The sequence below is a fragment of the Calliphora vicina genome, chromosome 1, assembly GCF_958450345.1.
Source record: "Calliphora vicina chromosome 1, idCalVici1.1, whole genome shotgun sequence".
In the NCBI taxonomy this organism is placed as follows: Eukaryota; Metazoa; Arthropoda; class Insecta; order Diptera; family Calliphoridae; genus Calliphora; species Calliphora vicina.
Window position 1 is genome coordinate 118,738,103 of NC_088780.1, and position 22,048 is coordinate 118,760,150.

Consider the following 22,048-nt stretch of genomic DNA (forward strand, 5'->3'; position numbering starts at 1 on the left):
GTAAATATTGAAAACTCTCCCTAATAATTGTACCTGGTTGGTTCTACCATGCTTTTTACTATTTTTGAGAATCTAAGAGAGTAATTTTGTAAATTTTGATTTTATTCTCTCGTTGCAAGTATTTACTGGGAAAGTAAATGAACAGACCTATTATAATTCCTGCATATTTATAGTGTAATATTCCTATAGATGAAATTTGAAAGTAGCTGCCTTTATTTCAACAAATAACATGGACAGTGTAACTATAAACCCATGCAGTTTAACAATAACATGGACAGTGTTACTATAAACCAATGGTGCCTATTTCTTAGTGTTTTCGCGCTGACTAACAACACATATGTATACTCTTATTCTCTTTTGTTTAGTAGTCACTTAGATAGCGGCGAATGCAATACACCCGAATAAGCGGGTTTATTTTTTAATTTCTTTTCATGACCACTGAACGAAATATTTGGATTGTTTAATATATTTCTAATTTTAAAAACCATTGAAATGTTGTTTCGTTTTTCCCTTAATTTAGTTCTGTGTTAACAAATAAAGTCTTAAAATATTGACATCTTTTATTTAGTTCACCAAACTTTTTCAATGGAGTTCTCTTTCGCTCACCAACACAAATACAGTTTTAGCTTTGGACAAAATGGCATCGTGAAGGTCTAAAAAGTACATTGTTGATACAAAATCCAAAAAGCTATTTTCCATTCCTGAATGGCAAGCTTATGAGTAGGAGTCGGATATTAATGCAGTTATTATTGCAAAATATTCCTAAAAAAATAAAAATTTTACTTAAAAATTTTAAAAAATATGCACTTATAGTTTGGTGCAGAAACATAAAATAATTAACTATTGATTGCTCAATGCCCAAAAATTACACATCAGAGTTCCCAGCAGATAAAATATCCCCTAACAAATCTATGCCATTATACTGCAAAATGTGTGATTCGCATATATAATTGTCTACATGGTATTTGGAAGTTTATATGCATTTGCATATAAATCCGCCACTTAGAGGATTTTATTTTACTAGAATTTATTTTCAAAGACTTATGGCGAATATATGACTATTGTTTGTTAATGAATACGCTGGTGAAATGTAGAGCAAATGCTAACCATTTAACTACTACTTTAGCAACCCACAGCGAACTAGTTTGTAATATAGGTTTCCAATTGGCACTTTTCAAATTGCCGGGTAACATCAGATCGGAGAGAATATACGGTTCGAAAAATAAAATGAAAATTCTAACTAGATTGAATTCCGAAAAACTGAAAAAACCGTTTCAGTGAATTACTTTAAAAAATTACACTAGTTTACAAATCAAACATTTTTGTTTGCTCATGGAATTAAACTTATATTTTTGAGAAGAGCTAGGGACGCTAGCTAATTGACCATTTTTTGTTTCCCACCTATACGTCAAAATTTTGAGATATATGGGTTTTAGTACCTGCCCTGAGTACTACTAATGCATACTGTAGTGTACCGAATTGTGGTAATTAGGTATTTACATCGTTTTTGGGTACTCAACACTCTGGCGAATATACTAGATACTTTCAGAGTTTTATTTTTTGACAAATTCCAAATAAAAATTAACGGAAAAAAAATAAATACTGTTTAAAAGTACATCCTTTTTGTAGATAAACGTTATATATCGCTATTAAATACAAAACTCTAAAGTAAAAACTATTTTAAAATGTCTTCTAGAAAGTGTAAAATAAACCCAGACCATTTTTGTTTTATTTGCGGAAAAATTATTCAGTTAAATCGAGGTTTTCCTATAACACAAACACTGCAAAATGCTTATTTACATTATTTTGGATTCCCCGTGTCAAATCAGGAGAAAAAGTGTGTCCCTCATTCGATTTGCACAAATTGTAGTGAATATATTCCAGGTAAAATGAACATTAAAAATGTCAGTTTGGTTGAACCACACAAAATTGTTTTGCCGCCACTCCACATTAAATTAGGTTTAATGCAAAATTTCTAAAAAAGCTTTAGATAAGACAAAACCAGCATTTAAAATATTTATTCAGTGTGTTCCCGAGTCTTTCTGAGGCTAAATTAAAAGAAGGGATATTTGTGGGTCCTCAAATAAGAAAAATTTTGGGTGATACCAAATTTGAGTGTCTATTAACCGATGTTGAAAAAGCAGTATGGAATTCTTTTAAACTTGTTGTTTCAAGAATTTTTGGAGAATAAGAAAAGTCAAAATTACAGAGATATTGTTGCGAATTTATTACATAATTTTGAACTGATGGGTGTAAATATGTCCTTCAAATTTCACTTTTTACATTCTCATGTGGATTTTTTCCCGGAAAACCTCGGACACATGAGTGACGAACATAGAGAGCGTTTCCATCAAGATTTGAAGTTTTTCGAGAGGAATTATCAAGGTTTTTGGGATCAGAATATGCTTGGAGACTACTGTTGGAGTGTAGTGAGGGAGACAAATGAAAATAATTATAAAAAGAGGACTAAAACACTTCACTTTTAATTTTGTTTGTCCTAATTTAATGTACATTTTTCTATGTTTAGTTTTTAATAAATATCTCAAAAGTTTGACGTCCAGGATTATATTTTTTCCGAAGTTAGAAGACCTAAAATAAACAAATCCCCATATGTTTCAATTCATGCAAAAACCTTGTAAACAAGTGTTATATGTCAACATTAAAAAAAAGCTTATACTTTTAGATTTGGACGAGAATTCAGGTACGGCATTGAAAACAAATACCTTTCACAAGATACTAACATTTCCAGCTCACCAAACACTGAGACCCGGATGGGAACATCGACAACCTAATTACATAGTTAAACATTTGTATTTGTCTTTATAATGTCGTTGTGTATTTCGTATTATGAAATTAAAATAAGTCTCTATAACGTTTTAATTTTCTTGGTGATATTGCTGGGTGGAAACTTTTCTCTTTTCTGTTAATTTTTGTTTTTATTGAACTTTGCAACATGATGGATTTCAATTACGTCAACTATTGTTAGCTTTTATATGACAGTTTCCATTTTAATTAAATAGAATGTTAAAATTCAAATAATAAAGCATTTGTAACTAATAACATTAATGTTACCTAATGTAACACCGGACATTAAAGGTTTTATATGTACTTTATAAGATATTGGTATTATTTTTAAAACACAAAACATAGAAAATTTTTAAAAATAATTGTCTATATAAATCTTTAATGTTGTAGTACATTAAATGAAATGTAGGTATTTTTTTTAAATATTTATGTATTAAAAAATATTCGGTTTTTAGTAATTTGTATGTGAATTACAAATAATAATTATACCAATTCAATTACTTAATAACAAACACGTTGAAATAAAAATTTTAGAAATCATTACATCTTTTTGAATATACATAAACATATACTAAATATAAATAAAGAAAATAAATTTAAAAAGTAAAAATAAGAATAAGAATAATTATACTTAACTGTTTTCTTGGGCTGTTTATTTGTTATTTACAAAAAATACATAAGATTTTAATTAGTTTTATATTTATTAAGATACGATTATTAACGATTACAATAAGAATTATAATAATCCCTTTTCTCGCAAAATTTTCAAATACATACATTAGATAAAAGAGAAAAAATAATTTAAAGTGTTTAACTTTAATTAAATAATAATCAAATACTAGGTTGTTTAATTTTTATTGTTTATTTTTATTATTTATCTTATATTAATAAACATATTATCTGTTTAATATACTAATAGTTCAAAAGCGGCAAATATATAAAAAAAAACTTACATAGTTGTTTAATATTGATATAAAAAAATTCATTAATTAAAATTGTTTGCTTTAAATTCTATTTTATGTGAATAATTTAGTTTTACAAAGTCATTGGCAAGTAAAACTCTTGAAGAAACTTTACTAGTTAGACAAAAATGTATGGTATTTCAAATGGATGAGCAAATCGCATATTATAATTTCACAACCATTTTACGCTGTGAAACAACAGTTTAGATACTATTAACATTGTAGTAAATAAATCAGTAATTACATCTCTATGTAATTTTTGTAATTTTATGAACAAGTTCGATTCAGTTTGGTCATGGTAAAGGTATAATTAGATAACAAAATTAAAAAAATATTTATTGATATTACAAAACCTTGTTTGTCGAAAAAGTTTAAACTAAAGATGTCATGGAAAAATTTATTTATGATTTGTCTGAATAGTGACTTTGCAAAAAATAATTCAGTAGATTCTTATATATTTTTTTCTATAAAATAGTAAAATAACATTAAAAGTCAACAAACTTTGTTGTCGTCTTTAAATTCTTATACATATAATAGATATTTTATTTTTAATAAACTTATAGGTTTTTAATTAATACAAAACTATTTTTTTTTATTTTAAAATAATTTATTTGTTATTCAAATAGACTTATTAAAAAAAATAAAAATTAATTTTTTGCTTGGTTACGTTCGTAAATGCAGTATTAATTAATATTGCATCACTGGTTTTTAACAACGATTATGAAACCAAATGGCTGGTAGGATATCAAATATTTGCAAACACCAACCACATTATTTTGTTTTAGATGAATCAATGATGCACAAATTTACTGCACTTACGAACGCAACTACTATAATAATATCCCAATAAAAACGGATGACTGCTATTCTCAAATGACAAAGACTTACTTCACTGTTTTCAGAGTAAATTGATTTCTGTTCTATTTAAATGAGCATTTTAAAATGCGTCAAATCTGCAAAAAAATGCTAGATAATTGTTATTTTTGTAAAACTTTTATTGGAACAATTTAAATGGTTCAATTTGAGAGGCAATCTGACAGAGAACTTGAAAAAGGATATATTGGTGGATTTTTAGAACATTAATTGGAGATACGAAAAATTGCACGAAATCTAGGTCGTTCGTATTGTGTGGTGCAAATTATTTAAAAGATCCCAAAAATTACGGTAAAAATAAAAATTCTGGTCGACCAAAGTCTGGGACAAACACGCTATGCTTAAATAATGACTTCAAACACTGTAGGAAGCGCTAATACTTATGATTAAGATGGAATTACAATTTTGAGAGCCATTAAAGTGTACTATCAGGCCTGTCACAGAATTCCATTCCGATCGAAAGTGGAATTAATTCCGTATTTCGCTTCTTCAGAAAAAGTAAAACGAAAATATCTTTCGGAATGAAACCATTCCGAAGAAAATGTGTGACAGGCCTGTATATAAACTAAATTGCACTTTATAAATGAAAAAGCATAACAACTAAAATACATCAAGTTTATTGCATTAAAAGAAAGTAAAATTGTTCTGAAAATTTTATCGGTACAGATGGTTTTAGAGACTTTTGGTAAGATTTGATAAATAAACCCATGTATTATTCATAGAAATGGTTTGGGTTGCGTTTATTTCCAGTGAAATTATAAAGACATGGGCCCATAATCATAGTCAAAAATAAAGCATATTTTAAGAGAAATAAAGTCTTCTTTTCTTAAGAGTGGAATTTAGGTCTACCATAGACAAGTTAAAATATAATTTCGACGTTAAAGTCGAATGTTTTTTTTCTTTAGATTTTCCGGTTACTTTTATTGTTTACCAATATTTTTTTTGTAAATTTTCTACTTCAGCTGTTCAGCGGTGACACTTGTCTATATTTTGTTCTATATTGTATGAAATCATTTTCTACATTTGAGGTGGCACCCAGTTAAAGTCGGTTCAATTTAAAACGTACTTTAATTTTGACTATACTTGCAAAATAATTAAAAGTTTTATTTTAAAGTTCTTTTTAAAAAGAACCGACTTTAATGTTTGACTATGATTATGGGCCATGGTCTCCTTTCACTATTATTAATATTTTAGAGTTCCAGGATTACTCTCAAGTTACCGGAAGAACACCGTGGAAAAAAATTTATCAGCAATACAACCGTACAATCCATGTTTCCAGACCAACTAAGACCTGATTTGTGCAACATGGATTATCTATTATAGAATTGCCCGCACGCTCACCAGGTGCAATGGTAAACATGTGAGCAATGGAGTGCTTGTGAGGCAAGTTTGTTCAGAAAACATTCAGTATAATTCGGTTAAAGAGCTGAAAATGACAATTTTGAATGATTGGTAGAATATAAGGCTAAAACATTAGAAAATATCATCAATTCTATACCTAACCGCAGTTATAAAACAATAAACAAAAATACTCAATGTGTCAATTGAAAAAAAAAGTCATGACCTTGTAATTGTGAAGCACATTTTAGATATTTTAATTTATAAATAGAACTAACAGTTATGAAATGCGAGCAAAGGGTTATTATCCGAATAATGTTTGAGCAACTGGTAGTTTATCCAACAGCACCAGTCAATACTATTTTTATTTCGGATAAACAGTATGAAAAGTATGTGACCTTATAGTTTTGACGGGTAGTCCATATTTGGTATATTTGTACATAAGATTTTATTGGGATATTAGTTAATGAATTGTGTGTTATTAATTTCAAATCAATTCAAACACATTTGATTTTAATATATATGATGTATATAAACTAAAGCTGCTTATTTATTTATGTTTTTAAGATTAAAAATAATTCTGTTTTACTCTAATTTAGTTTTAGACACTGATAATATTAATATTATATTGCATAAATAACCTTCATTTCTTTGTTTAATTAATTAGGATATTTTGTGTTCTGTAATAATATACTTCTTTATGTTTGTAAGATTTATTTCAATATAATTATATATACATATACATATGTATATGTAATTTATTTGCTTATATATAAGTATATACTTAAAATCTAAAATGTTTGAGCATGTAGCACACATACCTAAATTAAATAAAAGAGAAATTAATAATATATAATTAAATTATTTACAATTTAAATATGATAAGTTTAAAACAAATGTAACTGTAAATTAAAATCATAAGAATAAATAGTCTCAACATTAAATAATCTTATGGTCAGACCTGAAACTTTAATTTTAAACTAATTTTTAGGCATTATCAAGAGACCTATCTATATATTTTGTTAAAGTTAATTTTAGCTATTGACGACTTGCTTGGATTCTTCTTTACTTAAATGAGAGTTAAAAAAACATTAAAATGTATAAAATACATAAATAGTTTGAGGTATTATTGAAGACTAAACGATCTTAGTGTAAAATAATATTTTAAATAGTAAAACTATTTTTATAACCAAGAAAACGAGACATAGAATTTCAAATACGTTAAACATTTTCATGCATTCAACTACTGGAAACTGTGCTCCACTAAATAATTTTTAATAGGAAATTTCTAAGAAATATACTGTGTGTACTAATTTTTTTTAATACATGTTTATTTTTAATATTTTCCATAAAGTTTCACAGTTATGTCCCCAAGGATAAATGCTAAAAATTCTTTGTTAAAAATTGTTTATTAAACTACATTTGGACTGACGATATTGATAAATATTTAATTGTTTATTACGTAATATCAGACATTTTAATGTTTAGGAGGAATACTAATAATCAACTACCTTGATATCAACTAAAATTAAGTTCTTTAAAAGAAAAAAAGTATAAAAATACTGTACCATACCTTTTACTCAGTAAGCTATTGATTGGCGTCCATAATTTAGCGTCGATATTTGCCACTTGAAGAAGGTCCATTATTGCTCATGGGATTGGGAACCGACCCGGGACCATTGTTGTTGTTGACGGGTGGCTTACCATTAGGTGGACCGGCATTATAGCCTCCATATCCCGGAGCAGGTGGTATTTGTATATTATCTTAATTTTAAAATTTTATATAAATTTAATATTATACTTGTAACCAAAAATATGTAAACAAAATATATTCAAGACAACATTTCTCTCCTTGAATATTTTTTAACTCACTTTTATTAATTTAAGAGTAAAAATATTCAACCTTACCCGCTCCAAGTTAGTTAAAACTTGGTACACAGATTCTTTAGTCCCGATCCACATTGTGAAACATTTGCTGCAAAACATTTTTAAATTCTCTTTTGAAACTTCATTCGTGTCCACACAGTGAAGTTTTTGCTTTTCAGTTGTTGACATTTCTGTACAGAACGAATAAATGAGCATGACACACTCAACAAAAACTTCATGTAAATGAAAAAAGAGTGCCCTTTTTCAATTCCTCTTTCGCCTTTCATCAACAAAATCAAATGATTTGCAGCAAATGTTTCACAGTATGGATGGGGACTTATGGTCATACACAATTTTAAGTTGCTCAAAAATTTTAAATTCGCTTTGGTTTGTTTTTTTGGAGGTATATACCTTTTTAATCGCTTTTCAAAGAAAAAGGATAATAAATTTAAATAATATCCTTTAAGGATATTATTTAAATTTCTCTTTTTGTTAAAAATGTTTTTTTGAGTAAAAGTTGTGTATAACTATACACAAGTTATATTCAGATGTGCCGAATCTAATATACCCTTAGCCAAAGTATACTTTAAAATAAATATTGAAACAAATAGCGGTGAAAAAATTTTAATAAAAACAAGTAAAGTAAACCTGTTCAGATCTGACCGAATGAAAAAAGTAAAATTTATAGTTTAATTAATTAATCAATTTAAAAAAGAAAAAAATGTTTAAATATAAATGAATAACTCGTTTTATCGAATTTAATTTTTTGCCGAATAATTCAATCAAATTGGAAAGAATGAAAAATATTTCCAAATGTGATAGCAGTTGATGATTTTGAAAACCCAAAAACCTATAGTAAACAACAGGAGCATCGGCAGCGATATAAAGATAACGATACTTTCTACAACTTGAAATAATGTAAAGTACATCTAAGTGTACCCACGGTCTGAAAGGCTTAATATAAAAAATTAAAACCATTTTTGCTAACAAAAGGGTAACAATATATATTTCTGTGCGTTGAAATGTTATTTTAAATATCTATCATTAGATATCCATATTGTCTATGTTAATGACATGACAAATATTTACTCAAAAAATCGTAACCACTTTTTATAGCACAAATTTGTTTGACGTGTTTACTCTTACAAGTGTTTTGTAAGATCAAACAGCATAATATAAAATAAAATTAAATATTTGTTTTGAATTGTCTTAAATAAAATGAGTTTTTGAAAATAAATAAAAGAATTCAAATATATTTTATTTAGTGGTTACGTCTTTTTCGTCAAATATTTGCCAATACCTTTAGTAATCCAGATATAGATCAAAAATAAGTAAAAATTCTAGGTAGTCGTGATTTTCTGCTTATATCTCAACCTTTCATGATCGGTTATAATGTTATATGAAATTAATAAATAAATAAATAAATGTTTTCATCTCTAAATTTCGATGATTACGAGAACCTTGCATTTTCCCATTCTGAATTTATATTCGTTAATCGTGCAATGGATTAATATTTAAAAAAATCTTTGGAAAGTGTAAGATATCTTTTTTGAGATATCCTTTGTTCAAGGACTACTTTTTATGATATATCCTGCTTTGATGAGAAACGCTTTTCTAGAAAAAAACTTTGAAATCTACGATACTGACTAACAGTTCTAAAGTTATTACAAGTTTTACTTTAGGTTTTGTACGCATCTATTAAAAAAATTGAACTATGAACCTAAAATATATAAACCGAACTAAAGCGAATTTCATAATTCTGGAGAACTTTAAATTTTGTTTGGCCATGGAAAACATGTATACCAAATATTATCGAATTCAGAGGTGTAAAAGTTCAGAAATTAATTTTTTTAATTGAAATGTTTACCTATACAAATGTTTTCCAAAAAATAAATCGATAAAAATTACTTACTATATGAGTTATTTGAATTTTGAGGACCACTGTAGGGATTCATGCGGTTTGAATTCATATTACTCTGATGCTTGGTGGGTCCACCGTTATAGCTTTGCTGATAGCCTGTACCGAAATTGGGTGGCGGTATTTGAGGCTGAACTGGTGGTTGTTGGTGATGTGGTGGGGGTGGTCCAATTGGTGGTACTGCTGGTGGTTGTTGCCAGTTTGGTGGTGGTTGAGTACCGGGTGGAGGCATTTGATTTGGGGGCATGGGACCGGGTGGACATGGCGGTACATTTGGTGGTGGATAACCCCATTGATTGTTATTCCATGCCGGTGGAGGGGGTTGGGGAATTCCAGGTGGTTGTGGTGGTGAGTTCCATGTATTTGGTGCTGCTGGATAATTCCAATGGGGAGCTTGTTGTTGCTGCGGTGGTTGAGGCATGGGTGGTTGTTGATAACAGCCATAATTTTGCGAGGGCATAGGTGGTGCAGGTGGTCCCCACTGATTGTAGTTTGGTGGTGGTTGATGTGATGGCGGCTGTAAAGGCGCATTATTTCTATAATTTCCCTGCGAAGACATTTTATTGTCCTTTTCCATATTATTGCCACCGTCGTTATTATGATGTAGAGCGTTTTTCTTTTGTAGCTCTTTGCTATAAATGGATTTTTTTACATCCACCACCACGTATTTAATGGAATGAGTTTTGTGTACTACGGGAAAAAGGTAGTTTTTATTTTTATTTTTCTTTTTGTGAAGAATGTAAAATCAATAAATAAATAAAATGAAATTTATTGAAATTCATCAAACTCTTATCGATTTCAAAAATGTCCATTACATATCAACGAATTGAAGTCACAAGTAACGAACAAAATTTTGTTGTCGTCTTTATTAAAATATTTTTTTATTTTTCCAACGAAATTATTTGTATATGTATGTATATGATTAATTATATTCTCAGGTATTATTGTTTTACTATGTAATATTGTAATTTTGGCCATTAATTTATATTACTGAATTATGATAATAAATGAAATGAAATTCTTTGACATACAGTGGTCGACATAAGTCTACGTACGACCACAAATTTTGCCACTAAAATATAAAAAATAATAATGCAGTTTTGTTTGAAATCTATTTTTATAACTATACGACTTTTGTCGTATGTATGACAAAAGTCTACATACGACCGCAGCATGTTCTGGTTTTATTTGAATACTAACAGATAAGCATGCAATTTATTATGTCTACAGTTCAAACAATATTCAGTAACTTTGAAAACACTGGCAGAGTTAAAAACAAGCTGCGAAGTGGTCGCCCAAAGAAACTACATCGTAGAGATGTAATCTTCATTTTAAAAGAAGTCAACAAAAACTCAATAGTAATTACCACAAAATTGGCCAAAGAACTCGCAAAAAGATCAGAAGTTATTGTTCATCCACGAACAATCCAAAGAACCTTGATAATAAACTAATTGAATAATTTTCAAAAAGGTTCCCTTCCTGGCATCTTTATATTTTCTTTTTTTTTTACAAAACATCGTTATATTGATTGCCGTAGTTCAAAGTTAATGTATGTCAACTGGCGTCATCAGTTTTGTCCAAATAAGAAAAAAATTCTAATTTAAATTGTCAGTGTAAAAATTTGAAAACAATTGTTTGACATCATATTATTGACGTTTTTTCCTATTTATCATTTTTCTTACAGCTTCGTTTTGATAATAATTTATTTTTTTTCGCATATTTATACTTAAGATAAATAAATTAATAATCGTACTAAGAATAATTAAAAAACTTAATATTTGTTAAGGTATTTATAGACGGCAATACTGAGTATTAATATTTGTATTAGATTTTCAAAAAATACAAATGATTTTTTTGATTTACGGTCGGTATTGAAAATTTGTTTAAAACAACTCAAAAACTTTTTATTTTCATATGTATCGGGTATGTATTTATAAAAACAAATAAGGCAAATAAAAATGTCAAGAAAATATAAAATAAAAATAAAATTTTCAGAAAAATATCAATCAACAAAGAAATAAACTATTTGTAATACTATCGTGTAAACAATAAATGTTTTTTCGAAACGATTTTTTGAAATACCGACAGATTTCAATAATATTTTAAATTTGAAAAGTGTTAATACTCAGTATTGCCGTCTATAAATACCTTTAGTGTTTGTCTTCATTCAAATTAAATGCTTTACAATATTTTTGTTTTGAAAACAATTAGACAAACTGTATATCAAGGCGAATACAATAAATTCGCCTTGCTTTATATCAAAAATGTTTGTGATTTATAAAAACCAAATTTGTCACAAATTCGTTTGTTGACGAATCGATCGTTTAGAAATTCGACAATTTTATGAAAATAGTCTCAAATTAATTTAATACAATTGACAATGTACACTGCCAATGGCGTTATCAACAATTATACATGTCCAAGATTTTTTGTTTTAGCAAACTTACATATAGCTTTATCCACAGCATCATAATCATCATATTCGATAAATGCAAAACCACGACGTTTGCCCGTGGTTTTATCGGTAAGAATTTTGATCGATACAACTTTTCCAAACTGTGAAAAATACTCCTCTAGGCAGTCTTCATCATGATTGTCTTTGAGACCACCAACAAATAGTTTTTTAACTGATGCACTTTTATTTTCTTGTGCCTCACGTTCTGGACGTGGTAAAGCACGTTTAGCTTCGACAGCTCTAAAAACATATAAAAAAAATTACCATTAAATACACTTTCAATTTTTTGCCGATTTATTGTTGGAACTGATTACACTTACTTGCCATCTATAATATGTGGACGATTATCTTGGGCCTTGTCTACCATGAAGGCTTTGGTGTAGGTTATAAAGCCGAAACCTCTTGATCTCTTGGTATCTTGATCTTTCATTACAACCACATCGACCACTTTGCCCCACTGGCTGTAGAAATTTCTGAGACTATCTTCTGTGGTGTATGGGGCTAAACCACCAATAAATAGTTTTCTTAAATGCTCCAGTTCACAAATATCCTGTAATCAAATTGAATACAAATTTTTTTAAAATTTATATTAATTACTTTTAATATATTTTCAGACAAAGTATAACAAGTAGCCCCACTCTATTTTTCAATATAACACTCTCACATATACGGGTACCAAAAATAGTTGCCGATTTGACGATTTATCATAATTTTACCGAAAGCGACGATTTTCTGCATTATGAAAATATCGTTTTTTTTATTCTTGCTTTTATTTTTATATGTACTGTAACCAAATTTTAAAAACGTTTGATTTTTAAAATAATTTACGTTTAGTAGTAATTCATTTTATTAAATACTGAATTTACTAATTTTGTTGGTGATACATTTAATAATAGGTGTGTTCGCGTACTTTCCAGTAAAAAATCGTCAGTAACTTTATTTTAGAGAGTAAAAATAAATTACTCTCAATCTTAAAAATAAAAAAATCGCGAACAATAATTTGTAAAAATAAGTTAAGTTGTAGGTATTTTATTATAAATCAATTATATTTTTCTTCAAATGAATTATATGTGTTATTATGGAAAGCAGCTTTGTATTCTCTATGGTTTGTATTGTGTTATTTTACTTCTTTTCTTTGCAAAACTTGTAAATTGTATTAATTTTTAACATTTTTATTTTGTTTACATTTGCAACCATATGCTTTAAAGCATAGGGTAACATAGAGACGAGACGAAATTGTCAAAAACCTAAGTCTGTTGTCAAAAACCTATCTCAACAACAAAATACATGCTAGACAATGTATTTTGTTGTTGTATCAGAAATATTATTTGTTGTATTTTTGTTTGACAAATCGGAGTGTCTCGTCTCTATGTATAATTCTCTATGCTTTAAAGTTTAAACATATTTTTTATGTTGATAATTTTTACTGGACAAATAATGTGCAGTAAAAAATATCATATGCTCTATCTACGAACTGTCACTTTTAAAACCTTGTATAAATTATTACAAATTATCAAGTACGCGAACACAACTAATGTAAATTACTTTTATAGCAACATTTGTTATCAAAGGAAACCAAAGCCGTGGGCCGCAAAACTCTCAAAGGCAGCGAAAAACTGACGGCTTGACTGTAAGAAATATTGGCAATGAAGCGATAACTTTCTCCACACAGACTAGAATTATGACTGATGGAAATCCTTTATGAATAGTTTTTAACTTACATCAGAGGTTCGCAAAAATAAATCCTCTCACCAATACACTTAGTCTCACCAACACATTCAATTCTTTATTTTATTCAGTGCATGCAGGTGCACCTACAAACACACAAATACAAAAACTGAAAAAATAAAGAAAAAGTCATACACCAGTGCTCATGCGTATTCCTAGTTGTCTCGTTGAGTGGACGACTACTAAAATGTAAGAGCATAAGAATACGTGTGATTTGATTCTGCACAATTGTGCTATGGGCTGCGCATTACTGACTTACATCATCTTTTATATTTTCAATAATTTCCACAGAGTCATCACTATTGCTCCCATCATTATTACCATCGCCATTTAAGCGTTCACGTTTTTCTTCACCCTTTGCCGACATTTCTCTAGCGTTTTAATTAAATGTTTAAGTGAGTAATATTTTATTATTATTTAATTCTACAAATACAAAATTAACTTATCGTCCGGTTAAACAGAAATACATATTATTTTATGGCTAAAATTCTGTATTGATTTTCCCAAAAAGTGAATACATATATATTAGAGTTGTAAAAATATTGAATAGTACTCATTCAATACAACAAAAAATTATCCAAGTTGTATTCAACCAGGTGGCAGTATTAGGCGGTAGTGGGATTTCTCTAGAGTTGCCAAATAACCAGATTTTCGCGGGATTGTCAAGCGGAATGCGGAACGTTTTTTCCGATTAGCTTTAACGCTGAAATGTCATACCTAAACATGAGCTAAGTCAAACAATAAAAACAAAGCTATCAACAAAATAAATATGTATAACACGGATTATTTAGGTGTTTGTTTAAAAAATGAGTTTCTTGCATATTTGTTTCTCCGTTTTATATGTACTAGGATCGCCTTGTGGCCGAAATTCGACCACTTTTAAAAAGTTTTACCGCTTTAATGGAAAGAATTTTTAAACTATTTTTTATATTGTGCACATCTAGAGAAAATAACCTTTTAAACCATATATGTTTCATCAGTGTGGCCTATTTATATATAAGATGTGTTTACATTTATTGAGATTTGCAACTAACTTCACCATTAATGTTGGCAAATGTATTTTTAAATTTTAAACGTGGCGGGTGTTCAAGAAGGAAAAGGGAATCCTCTACTTTTCTCCTAATTATTTTAAGTTATCTGAGTGAAGTTAGAGTTAGGAATAGGTGATACTATTTAATAATGTTTAGCTACCAAAATGTGAGTACTGAACGATTGGAACTTTTTTGTTCTTCGAATGGCACTCCTTGAATTTTCTTTAATAATGAGCCTAGAAATACAAAATGAAGCATACTAAGAACCAAATAGAGATTTGCATACGCTATTAGCAAAAATCCACACTAAGATAGTTAAAAAACTTGAAATTTTAATTTTCAAATCTGAATATTTCGTTAATTATTAGAGATAAAATATAGTTCTCTTCTTGTAGATCCTACAAATATAAAAAACAAACATATCCCATACCCCGAGATACCACACTTTGGGGCCTTGAGGCTTCGCCCCTCAGTGAACAGATTTATTTCCATTTTTTTTCATTTCCCATACTGTGTGTGCTGCTGGTATCAAATCCAAACCCCCATCAACCTCGTTTTAGTAGGTTTAGCACGGAAGCTATTTTCAGATGCTCATGATGCAAAATAATTAATAACCTCATTCAATACATCAACAAAGTCTGTTTCAGAATAACAAATTGGAAATCGTCAGCATATGCAATGGACAGACAATAAACACCGTTAAACTCAAGCAAAATATCATTAATATAAATATAATAAAGTGGGCCAACTACGTCACTAGTAATCGATCGCGCTTGGGAAAAAGTTCCAATTGAAATATACTGTTGCCTATCATGTAGGTAAGATCTTATTAAATTAAAAGCATGATGAAAAGTGTGTCCTTTTACACAATTTTTAAGTAGTATCATATGTATACATATATTACTTAAGTGATTAGTTAAGTTAACTACTTGTATAGCACCATCTGTTATCAAAGAAAATCCTTTATGAATAGTTTTTAACTTACATCATCTTTTATAGTTCCAATAAATTCCACAGAGTCATCACTATTGTTACCATCATTATTAGCACCATCGTCATTTAAGTCATCGCGTTTTTCATCACCTTTTATCGACATTTCACTTTCGTTTTTATAAAATGTAAATACTATTTTATTAAATTCTGCAAATACAAAATTAGGTATGATTTTTATTTGGCCAAAGGTTATTGTTTAAACTGGCTTATTAAATTATCGCCTGGTTAAATTGTAACTATTTAATGTCAAAATTGATTTTCCCAAAAAGCGAATACACATATATATATATATTAGAGTTGTAAACGCATTGAGTAGTTGGACATACAGTACTCGTTATTTTCAATACAACAAAAAAGTAACCAAGTCGAATTAAACAAGGTGGCAGCAGTATTAGGCAAGGTTGCCAACTCTTCAGCTCAGAAAATGGATAGATTTAGAAATAACAGAGTTGGGGTAGTGCATTAAATAATTTGGTATTAAGGTTTCCACTAAATCCCACTATAAGCCTAGTACTCTGTTCATATTTGCGAAAAATTATGGTTTTTTCATGCGAAAAATTTTATATGCTGTTTGACAGCTAGCTGTTAGTTTTAATTTCGTGCGAAAGAAGTGCTGCATATGTTAGTTCGTGTGGAAAAATAAGGTTGCCAGATGTATTTTACATGTTTTCCACAATAAAAACAGAGTACTGCTTTTGCGAAATTATTTCGCATCAGTTTCTTTAGCACAGTCTTAGTTTTAATTTGTTTTTACTGTTAATAACTTCTTGCATGTATTGGCAGCCTTTGGCCGGACGCACATCTTTAATACTTAAAAATGTCACTGAAATATACAGAAACATGGATTATATACAGTACAAAGTTGTCGGAAATTAAAACAGCTTTCCAATGACACGTAAAATGCATAGGTTCTTTATTTATTGGTAATAAGTTTGATCTTGTACAGGCGGCCTTTGGCCGGGTGCACATACATACAAGAATTATATGGTATTTTTTTCTACTTAAAACAACATCCAAATGTCGAAATTTTATGGCATCATGTGAATTATATGAAGTACAAGTTGTTTAATGACCAATTCAATTCCAATTTAAACTTGATTTTATTGATAATTTTCTTCTTTTGGTTCTGATAAAACTTTGAAAATAATTACAAAACAATTTGGCCCATAATCATAGTCAGAAATAAAGAATACTTTAAGAGAATTAAACTCGACTTTACTCTAGAGTGGACTTTAGGTCTATCATAGACAAGTTAAAGTATACTTCTGACGTTGAAGTCGACTTTAAATATAAAACTAGCTGAAGCTGTTATTAACTCGTTTAACAGCAGCATCAGCTGTTCTTCACCAAGTTAAAAAGTTCGGAACAAAGTAAAAAATGTTTAAGTTACAAGATATTGGTAGAGATTTTGCAATTATTGAACAGTTATCAATAAAATTAGTACCAAAATATTCTAATTATGATATTCATCTTATATATTTTATTTTTCCACAACAAACAACTTTTTTCTTTAGGTAAAGGTAAACAATAAAAGTAACCGGGACACTTTTATTGTTTACCTTTTTTTTAATTTTGTATGTCAGCTGTTCAGCGTTGCCACTTGTCTGTATTTTGTTGTATATTGTATGAAAACATTTTCTACATTTGAGGTGGCACCCAGTTAAAGTCGGTTCAATTTAAAACATACTTTAATTTTGACTATAGTTGCAAAATAATTAAAAGCAGGTTTTTATTTTAAAGTTGTTTCTAAAAAGAACCGACTTTAGTGTTTGACTATAATTATGGGCCTTTGTATTTATAAGTGACAGCTGATTTTGACATTTGGCCGAATTTTTCACAAAAACAAAAAGCATGTCGTTTTTGCCTTGTTGTATTTGTTGCCGTGGCGCTGTCACCTTATTAGATTTGCCTTGGTACAAGAGTAGGAATTTTACAGTATTGTCGAGTGAAGTGAATGTCATTCAGTGAAGACGACAAAATTAATGTGCTTGTGCAGCCTTCTACTTGATACCAATACTAACCTGCCATCAAATTATTAAAAAAGAATTGATATATATTTCCTGCGCGTAATTATTAAAAATTTAATTAATTAAAAACACATTTCTGTTGATGTTTGTTTCGCTCCAAAAAAATGATGTTAAAATTGAGATCGGTCGTAATTTTAAAATTACATAATTTAAAATTTTTTGACACATGTCGTTATTTTGGAACAGCATATAACGCCATACAAATATTATCTCCTGATATATAAATTCTCCTTGATTATTACAAAATTGTTAGTGCTTCATTTCAGACAACTTTGTCTGGACAACAAACGTCATTAATTTTTATGATAAAATATATTTCGAGTATAGACATAGCGTAATAAATATTTTGGGTAAATTTTAAATAACAATATGTATTTTATATTCCGTTAACAGTGTGTAATTAAAATGGATTAGGCAACCCTAGTTTAATCAGCTGATTGTGTTGTTTTATTACGCGGAAAAGTTGTTCTTAAAAATAATTAGTTAATAATTAAATTCCAATATATTTTATTACTGTTTTAAGCAATTTAAACAATACAAGCTTCAAGAACGTAAAGGGTAAGCGTATTTTGATTTGTTTATTATTAGTATTGTTTGTGTTAGTTGTTTTTTCTGCCTGTTTTTGTTTACATAAAACACACATATACTCACATGCATATGGGCAATTCCACGTGAATGACAACCACGACTGAAATAACAGGAACCCTTGAAACTTTTTTTCAAGATGATTTGAATAGCAGAAAACACTAAAATGTTACTATGTGAAAGTATTTAGAGCTTATTACATTTTAAGGATAAAAATAACAGCTTAAACTGTCTATATTTAATTTTTTAATTTAATTGATATGTTTTAGGCGAATCTGGTTTTTTTTTGCTATTATCACCTTGTTTATTGAAACGGAATATAGGTATATTTTTTATTTATGTTTTTAGTTTTTGTATACATACCAGAGTTGGGGATAGTGCACTAAATGTTGAGTGCAATCAACATTTCACTAGCACTGAATATTATTTTAAAAAATATGTATACATATATTTACAAAATATATATGTATTGTTTTACTATAAGAGAAAAATCTGTACGTATGTATGTCGGATTGTAAAGGAAAAATATTTGGTTTGGTGTAAGAAATTTAATGATAACATATAACGCCTCTCTCAATTGTCAAATTTTCGCATATTTCTACATGTACCTCAAAATTACTTCCGTTTTATTTCACTACTATATACCCTTATTTCGCTCGATATTTTGGACAACTATGTTTTGAAAGAACTTATTATTTGTTAAAATATAGTACCCTCTGAATGGAACATAAACAAATGAAAAAATCGTATAGACTTTTAAAAATTAATTTAACATAACTATTTGATTTTTTTTATATACAGTGGAAACATAAGTCTACGTACGATCACAATTTTTGCCACTTTATTAGAGAAAACTCGGTAAATAAAAAAATAATAATGCAGTTTTGGTTGAAATCTATTTTTATAGCTATGCACCAAAAAAAAAATGTTGCAATGTAAACTTGCAAAATTATTCATAAAAAACAATAAAAAAAACATTGACAAAAGTCTACATACGACCGCAGCATGTCCTGGTTTTATTTGAATACTAACAGATAAGCATGCAATTTATTAAGTCTACAGTTCAAACAATATTCAGTAACTTTGAAAACACTGGTAGAGTTAAAAACAAGCTGCGAAGTGGTCGCCCAAAGAAACTACATCGTAGAGATGTAATCTTCATTTTAAAAGAAGTCAACAAAAACACAATAGTAATTACCACAAAATTGGCCAAAGAACTCGCAACAAGTTCAGAAGTAAAGTCCTCGTAAATTAGCGAACGGATCGCAAACTTCGTTTGGAATTCGCCCAAAAACACTTTGAAAAGGACATGGAATTCTGGAAGCGAGTTTTGTTCACTGATGAGTTGAAGTATAACATATTTGGAAGTGAAGGGAGTGATAAAGTATGGCGCAAAACAAATACAGCAATGGATCCGAAAAACTTACTCACTACAGTTAAGTATGGTGTTGGCAGTGTGATGGTTTGGGGTACTGTCGCTGCTCTGGAGTGGGAAAGTTAGTGTTTATTGAGGATAATATGGATCGTTATCAGTACAAATCCATTTTGTAACAAAACTTGAGAGCATCCGTTGATATTTTAACTCTTGGTTAAAGTTGGATTTTTCAGCAAGATAACGATCCGAAACATTGGTCTCAAATTGTCAAAGATTGGCTACTCTACCATGTCCCATGACAATTGTAAATTGTTAAAGGAGAACCTTCCAGAAGAATGGCAAAATATAACGTCCGCAGAACTGGAAAATTTCGTTGCTTCGATGCCCAGACGCTTGTAGATGCCCGTGGTGGCCCAACGAAATATTGAATTTAATGAAAATTTGTATTCGCAGAAAAATGTTTATTTAGTGTACAGATCGTATGTAGACTTTTGTCAACATATTTTTTTAATTTTTTGTGAATAAAAGTTAATTTAATTATAAATTTAGCGATATTTTTTTGTTATATTACTAAAAATGCATTTGAAATAAAACTGCATCATTACTTTTACTTATTATGGCTTAGAAGTTCGCGTGTTACGAAAATAATGGTCGTATGTAGACTTTTGTCGGTCACTGTACATATTAGATATATCTGCTTTTTATTCCATAATTTCTGAAAAAATTCAATTTAAATTCAATGACAGATATTTCAAAGACCTTGAACCTACAATGGGTGAAAATAGGAAAAAATATTTTTTAACCCGATTTCCAAAAAATTTAGATTCATCCTCCAAAAAAAAAAAAATTTCGAAAAATTTAAATTTCTGTATCAGAACTCGCACTGTTAAAGGTTATGACCACGGATCATAATAGACCAACACCCTATCTAAATATTCCAGCAAGATTCATCCGCCCATCTTCTCCCAATTTCCAGGAATTTATATTCATCCATCCATTATAAGTAAATTTTAAAAATTCCGAAAAAATATAAAAATTTGTTTGACATTTATGATTTGACTTAGTTTTTGGAAAAAGCGGGAGATTAGTTCCCGTTTCCATCGTGAGTGGTCCATTTGGTCCAACCGTGTGATTATTATTCCATTTTGAATACACCTACCTTGATTTCCAATGTTTAACAGTGCTATGTTAGCTTTGAAACAACTCAATTGGTTTGTGTCTAGGGTTATAAATTTAACTTCACACACATACTATTTTTAACTTTATAAAATCATGGTGACGTTTAGCAAATATTAATACTACTCTCATTTGTTTATTTACATTATGGGCACCTATTTTTGTAAATTTTGTATAACAACATTTATCCGGTGCACGGGATATTTTTTGAGAAATTGAGAAATTTAAAATCTTAACCTAAACTAAAACTAAAGTTGTTATTGCCGCTGCAATGTCCAACATGAGTGCTCGTTAAATGATTATCTGGCCAAATCCAGTATATCCAATATATTCAAAACCCTCTATCTAAAACACAACTTTTCAAGAGAGCCAAAAATCTGTTTTTTTTCGCGTATTAGTTGAGTTATTAAAATTCGGTATTCTACAATATTTTTTAAAAGCAACTACTGAATCTCACATGTAATAGGGTTTTAAAATTTTGCATTATTGTGGACTTTATGATAGATAGAGGGTTTTGCTTTTCAAAAATATTCAATGTGTATGTATGAATATGATCAGAAAGAGAGTTTAGCATTATAATAAAAATAAATTATTTTGATTTCATTTATTCCATCTGTCATTTTTAACTTAATTTATTTAAGATAACGGCTAATTTAATATTGGTGGTTATAATAATTACAATAATTACTAATAATTACATAAGATAAAAAAATATAAACAATATTAAAAAAAAAAGTTATAGAAAAAAGTTTTTATGAAGTTTGATTGGTGTAAATTATCATAAAAATAACGGTGGTATTACGCTCTTCAAATCTTGCAAATTCTTCCACTTATTTGGCTGAATTGATAGTGGACAAGGATATAGAGATTTTGGTTCAATATGTTCAATATGTATAGGGTTGAATACGAACATGCA

General features: G+C 28.9%; 2 protein-coding genes across 5 annotated transcripts in view; one reads left to right on the forward strand and one right to left on the reverse strand.

Moving 5' to 3' along the window:
- The window catches only part of SPARC (secreted protein, acidic, cysteine-rich), a 45,425-nt gene extending 29,232 nt beyond the window's left edge, over window positions 1–16,193 (reverse strand). The window contains exons 1-6 of one of the 4 annotated variants that reach the window (XM_065515626.1): window positions 15,962–16,193; window positions 12,538–12,767; window positions 12,210–12,457; window positions 9,757–10,452; window positions 7,552–7,742; window positions 3,488–6,799 (exon numbers count right to left, since the gene is read on the reverse strand). In XM_065515626.1, coding sequence (XP_065371698.1) covers window positions 7,588–7,742; window positions 9,757–10,452; window positions 12,210–12,457; window positions 12,538–12,767; window positions 15,962–16,072 — 1,440 coding nt within the window. In that variant the 5' untranslated portion in view covers window positions 16,073–16,193 and the 3' untranslated portion in view covers window positions 3,488–6,799; window positions 7,552–7,587. Of the gene's footprint in view, window positions 1–3,487; window positions 6,800–7,551; window positions 7,743–9,756; window positions 10,453–12,209; window positions 12,458–12,537; window positions 12,768–14,204; window positions 14,419–15,961 lie in introns of those variants that run through there. The other 3 variants (XM_065515625.1, XM_065515627.1, XM_065515628.1) reach the window with 3 other exon arrangements.
- Window positions 16,194–18,427: 2,234 nt separating this feature from the next.
- Window positions 18,428–22,048, forward strand: part of LOC135956064 (uncharacterized) — a 32,890-nt gene continuing 29,269 nt past the window's right edge. The window contains exon 1 of the mRNA XM_065506554.1: window positions 18,428–18,554. The gene's annotated coding sequence lies outside the window, so the exon portion shown is untranslated. The remainder of the gene's footprint in view (window positions 18,555–22,048) is intronic.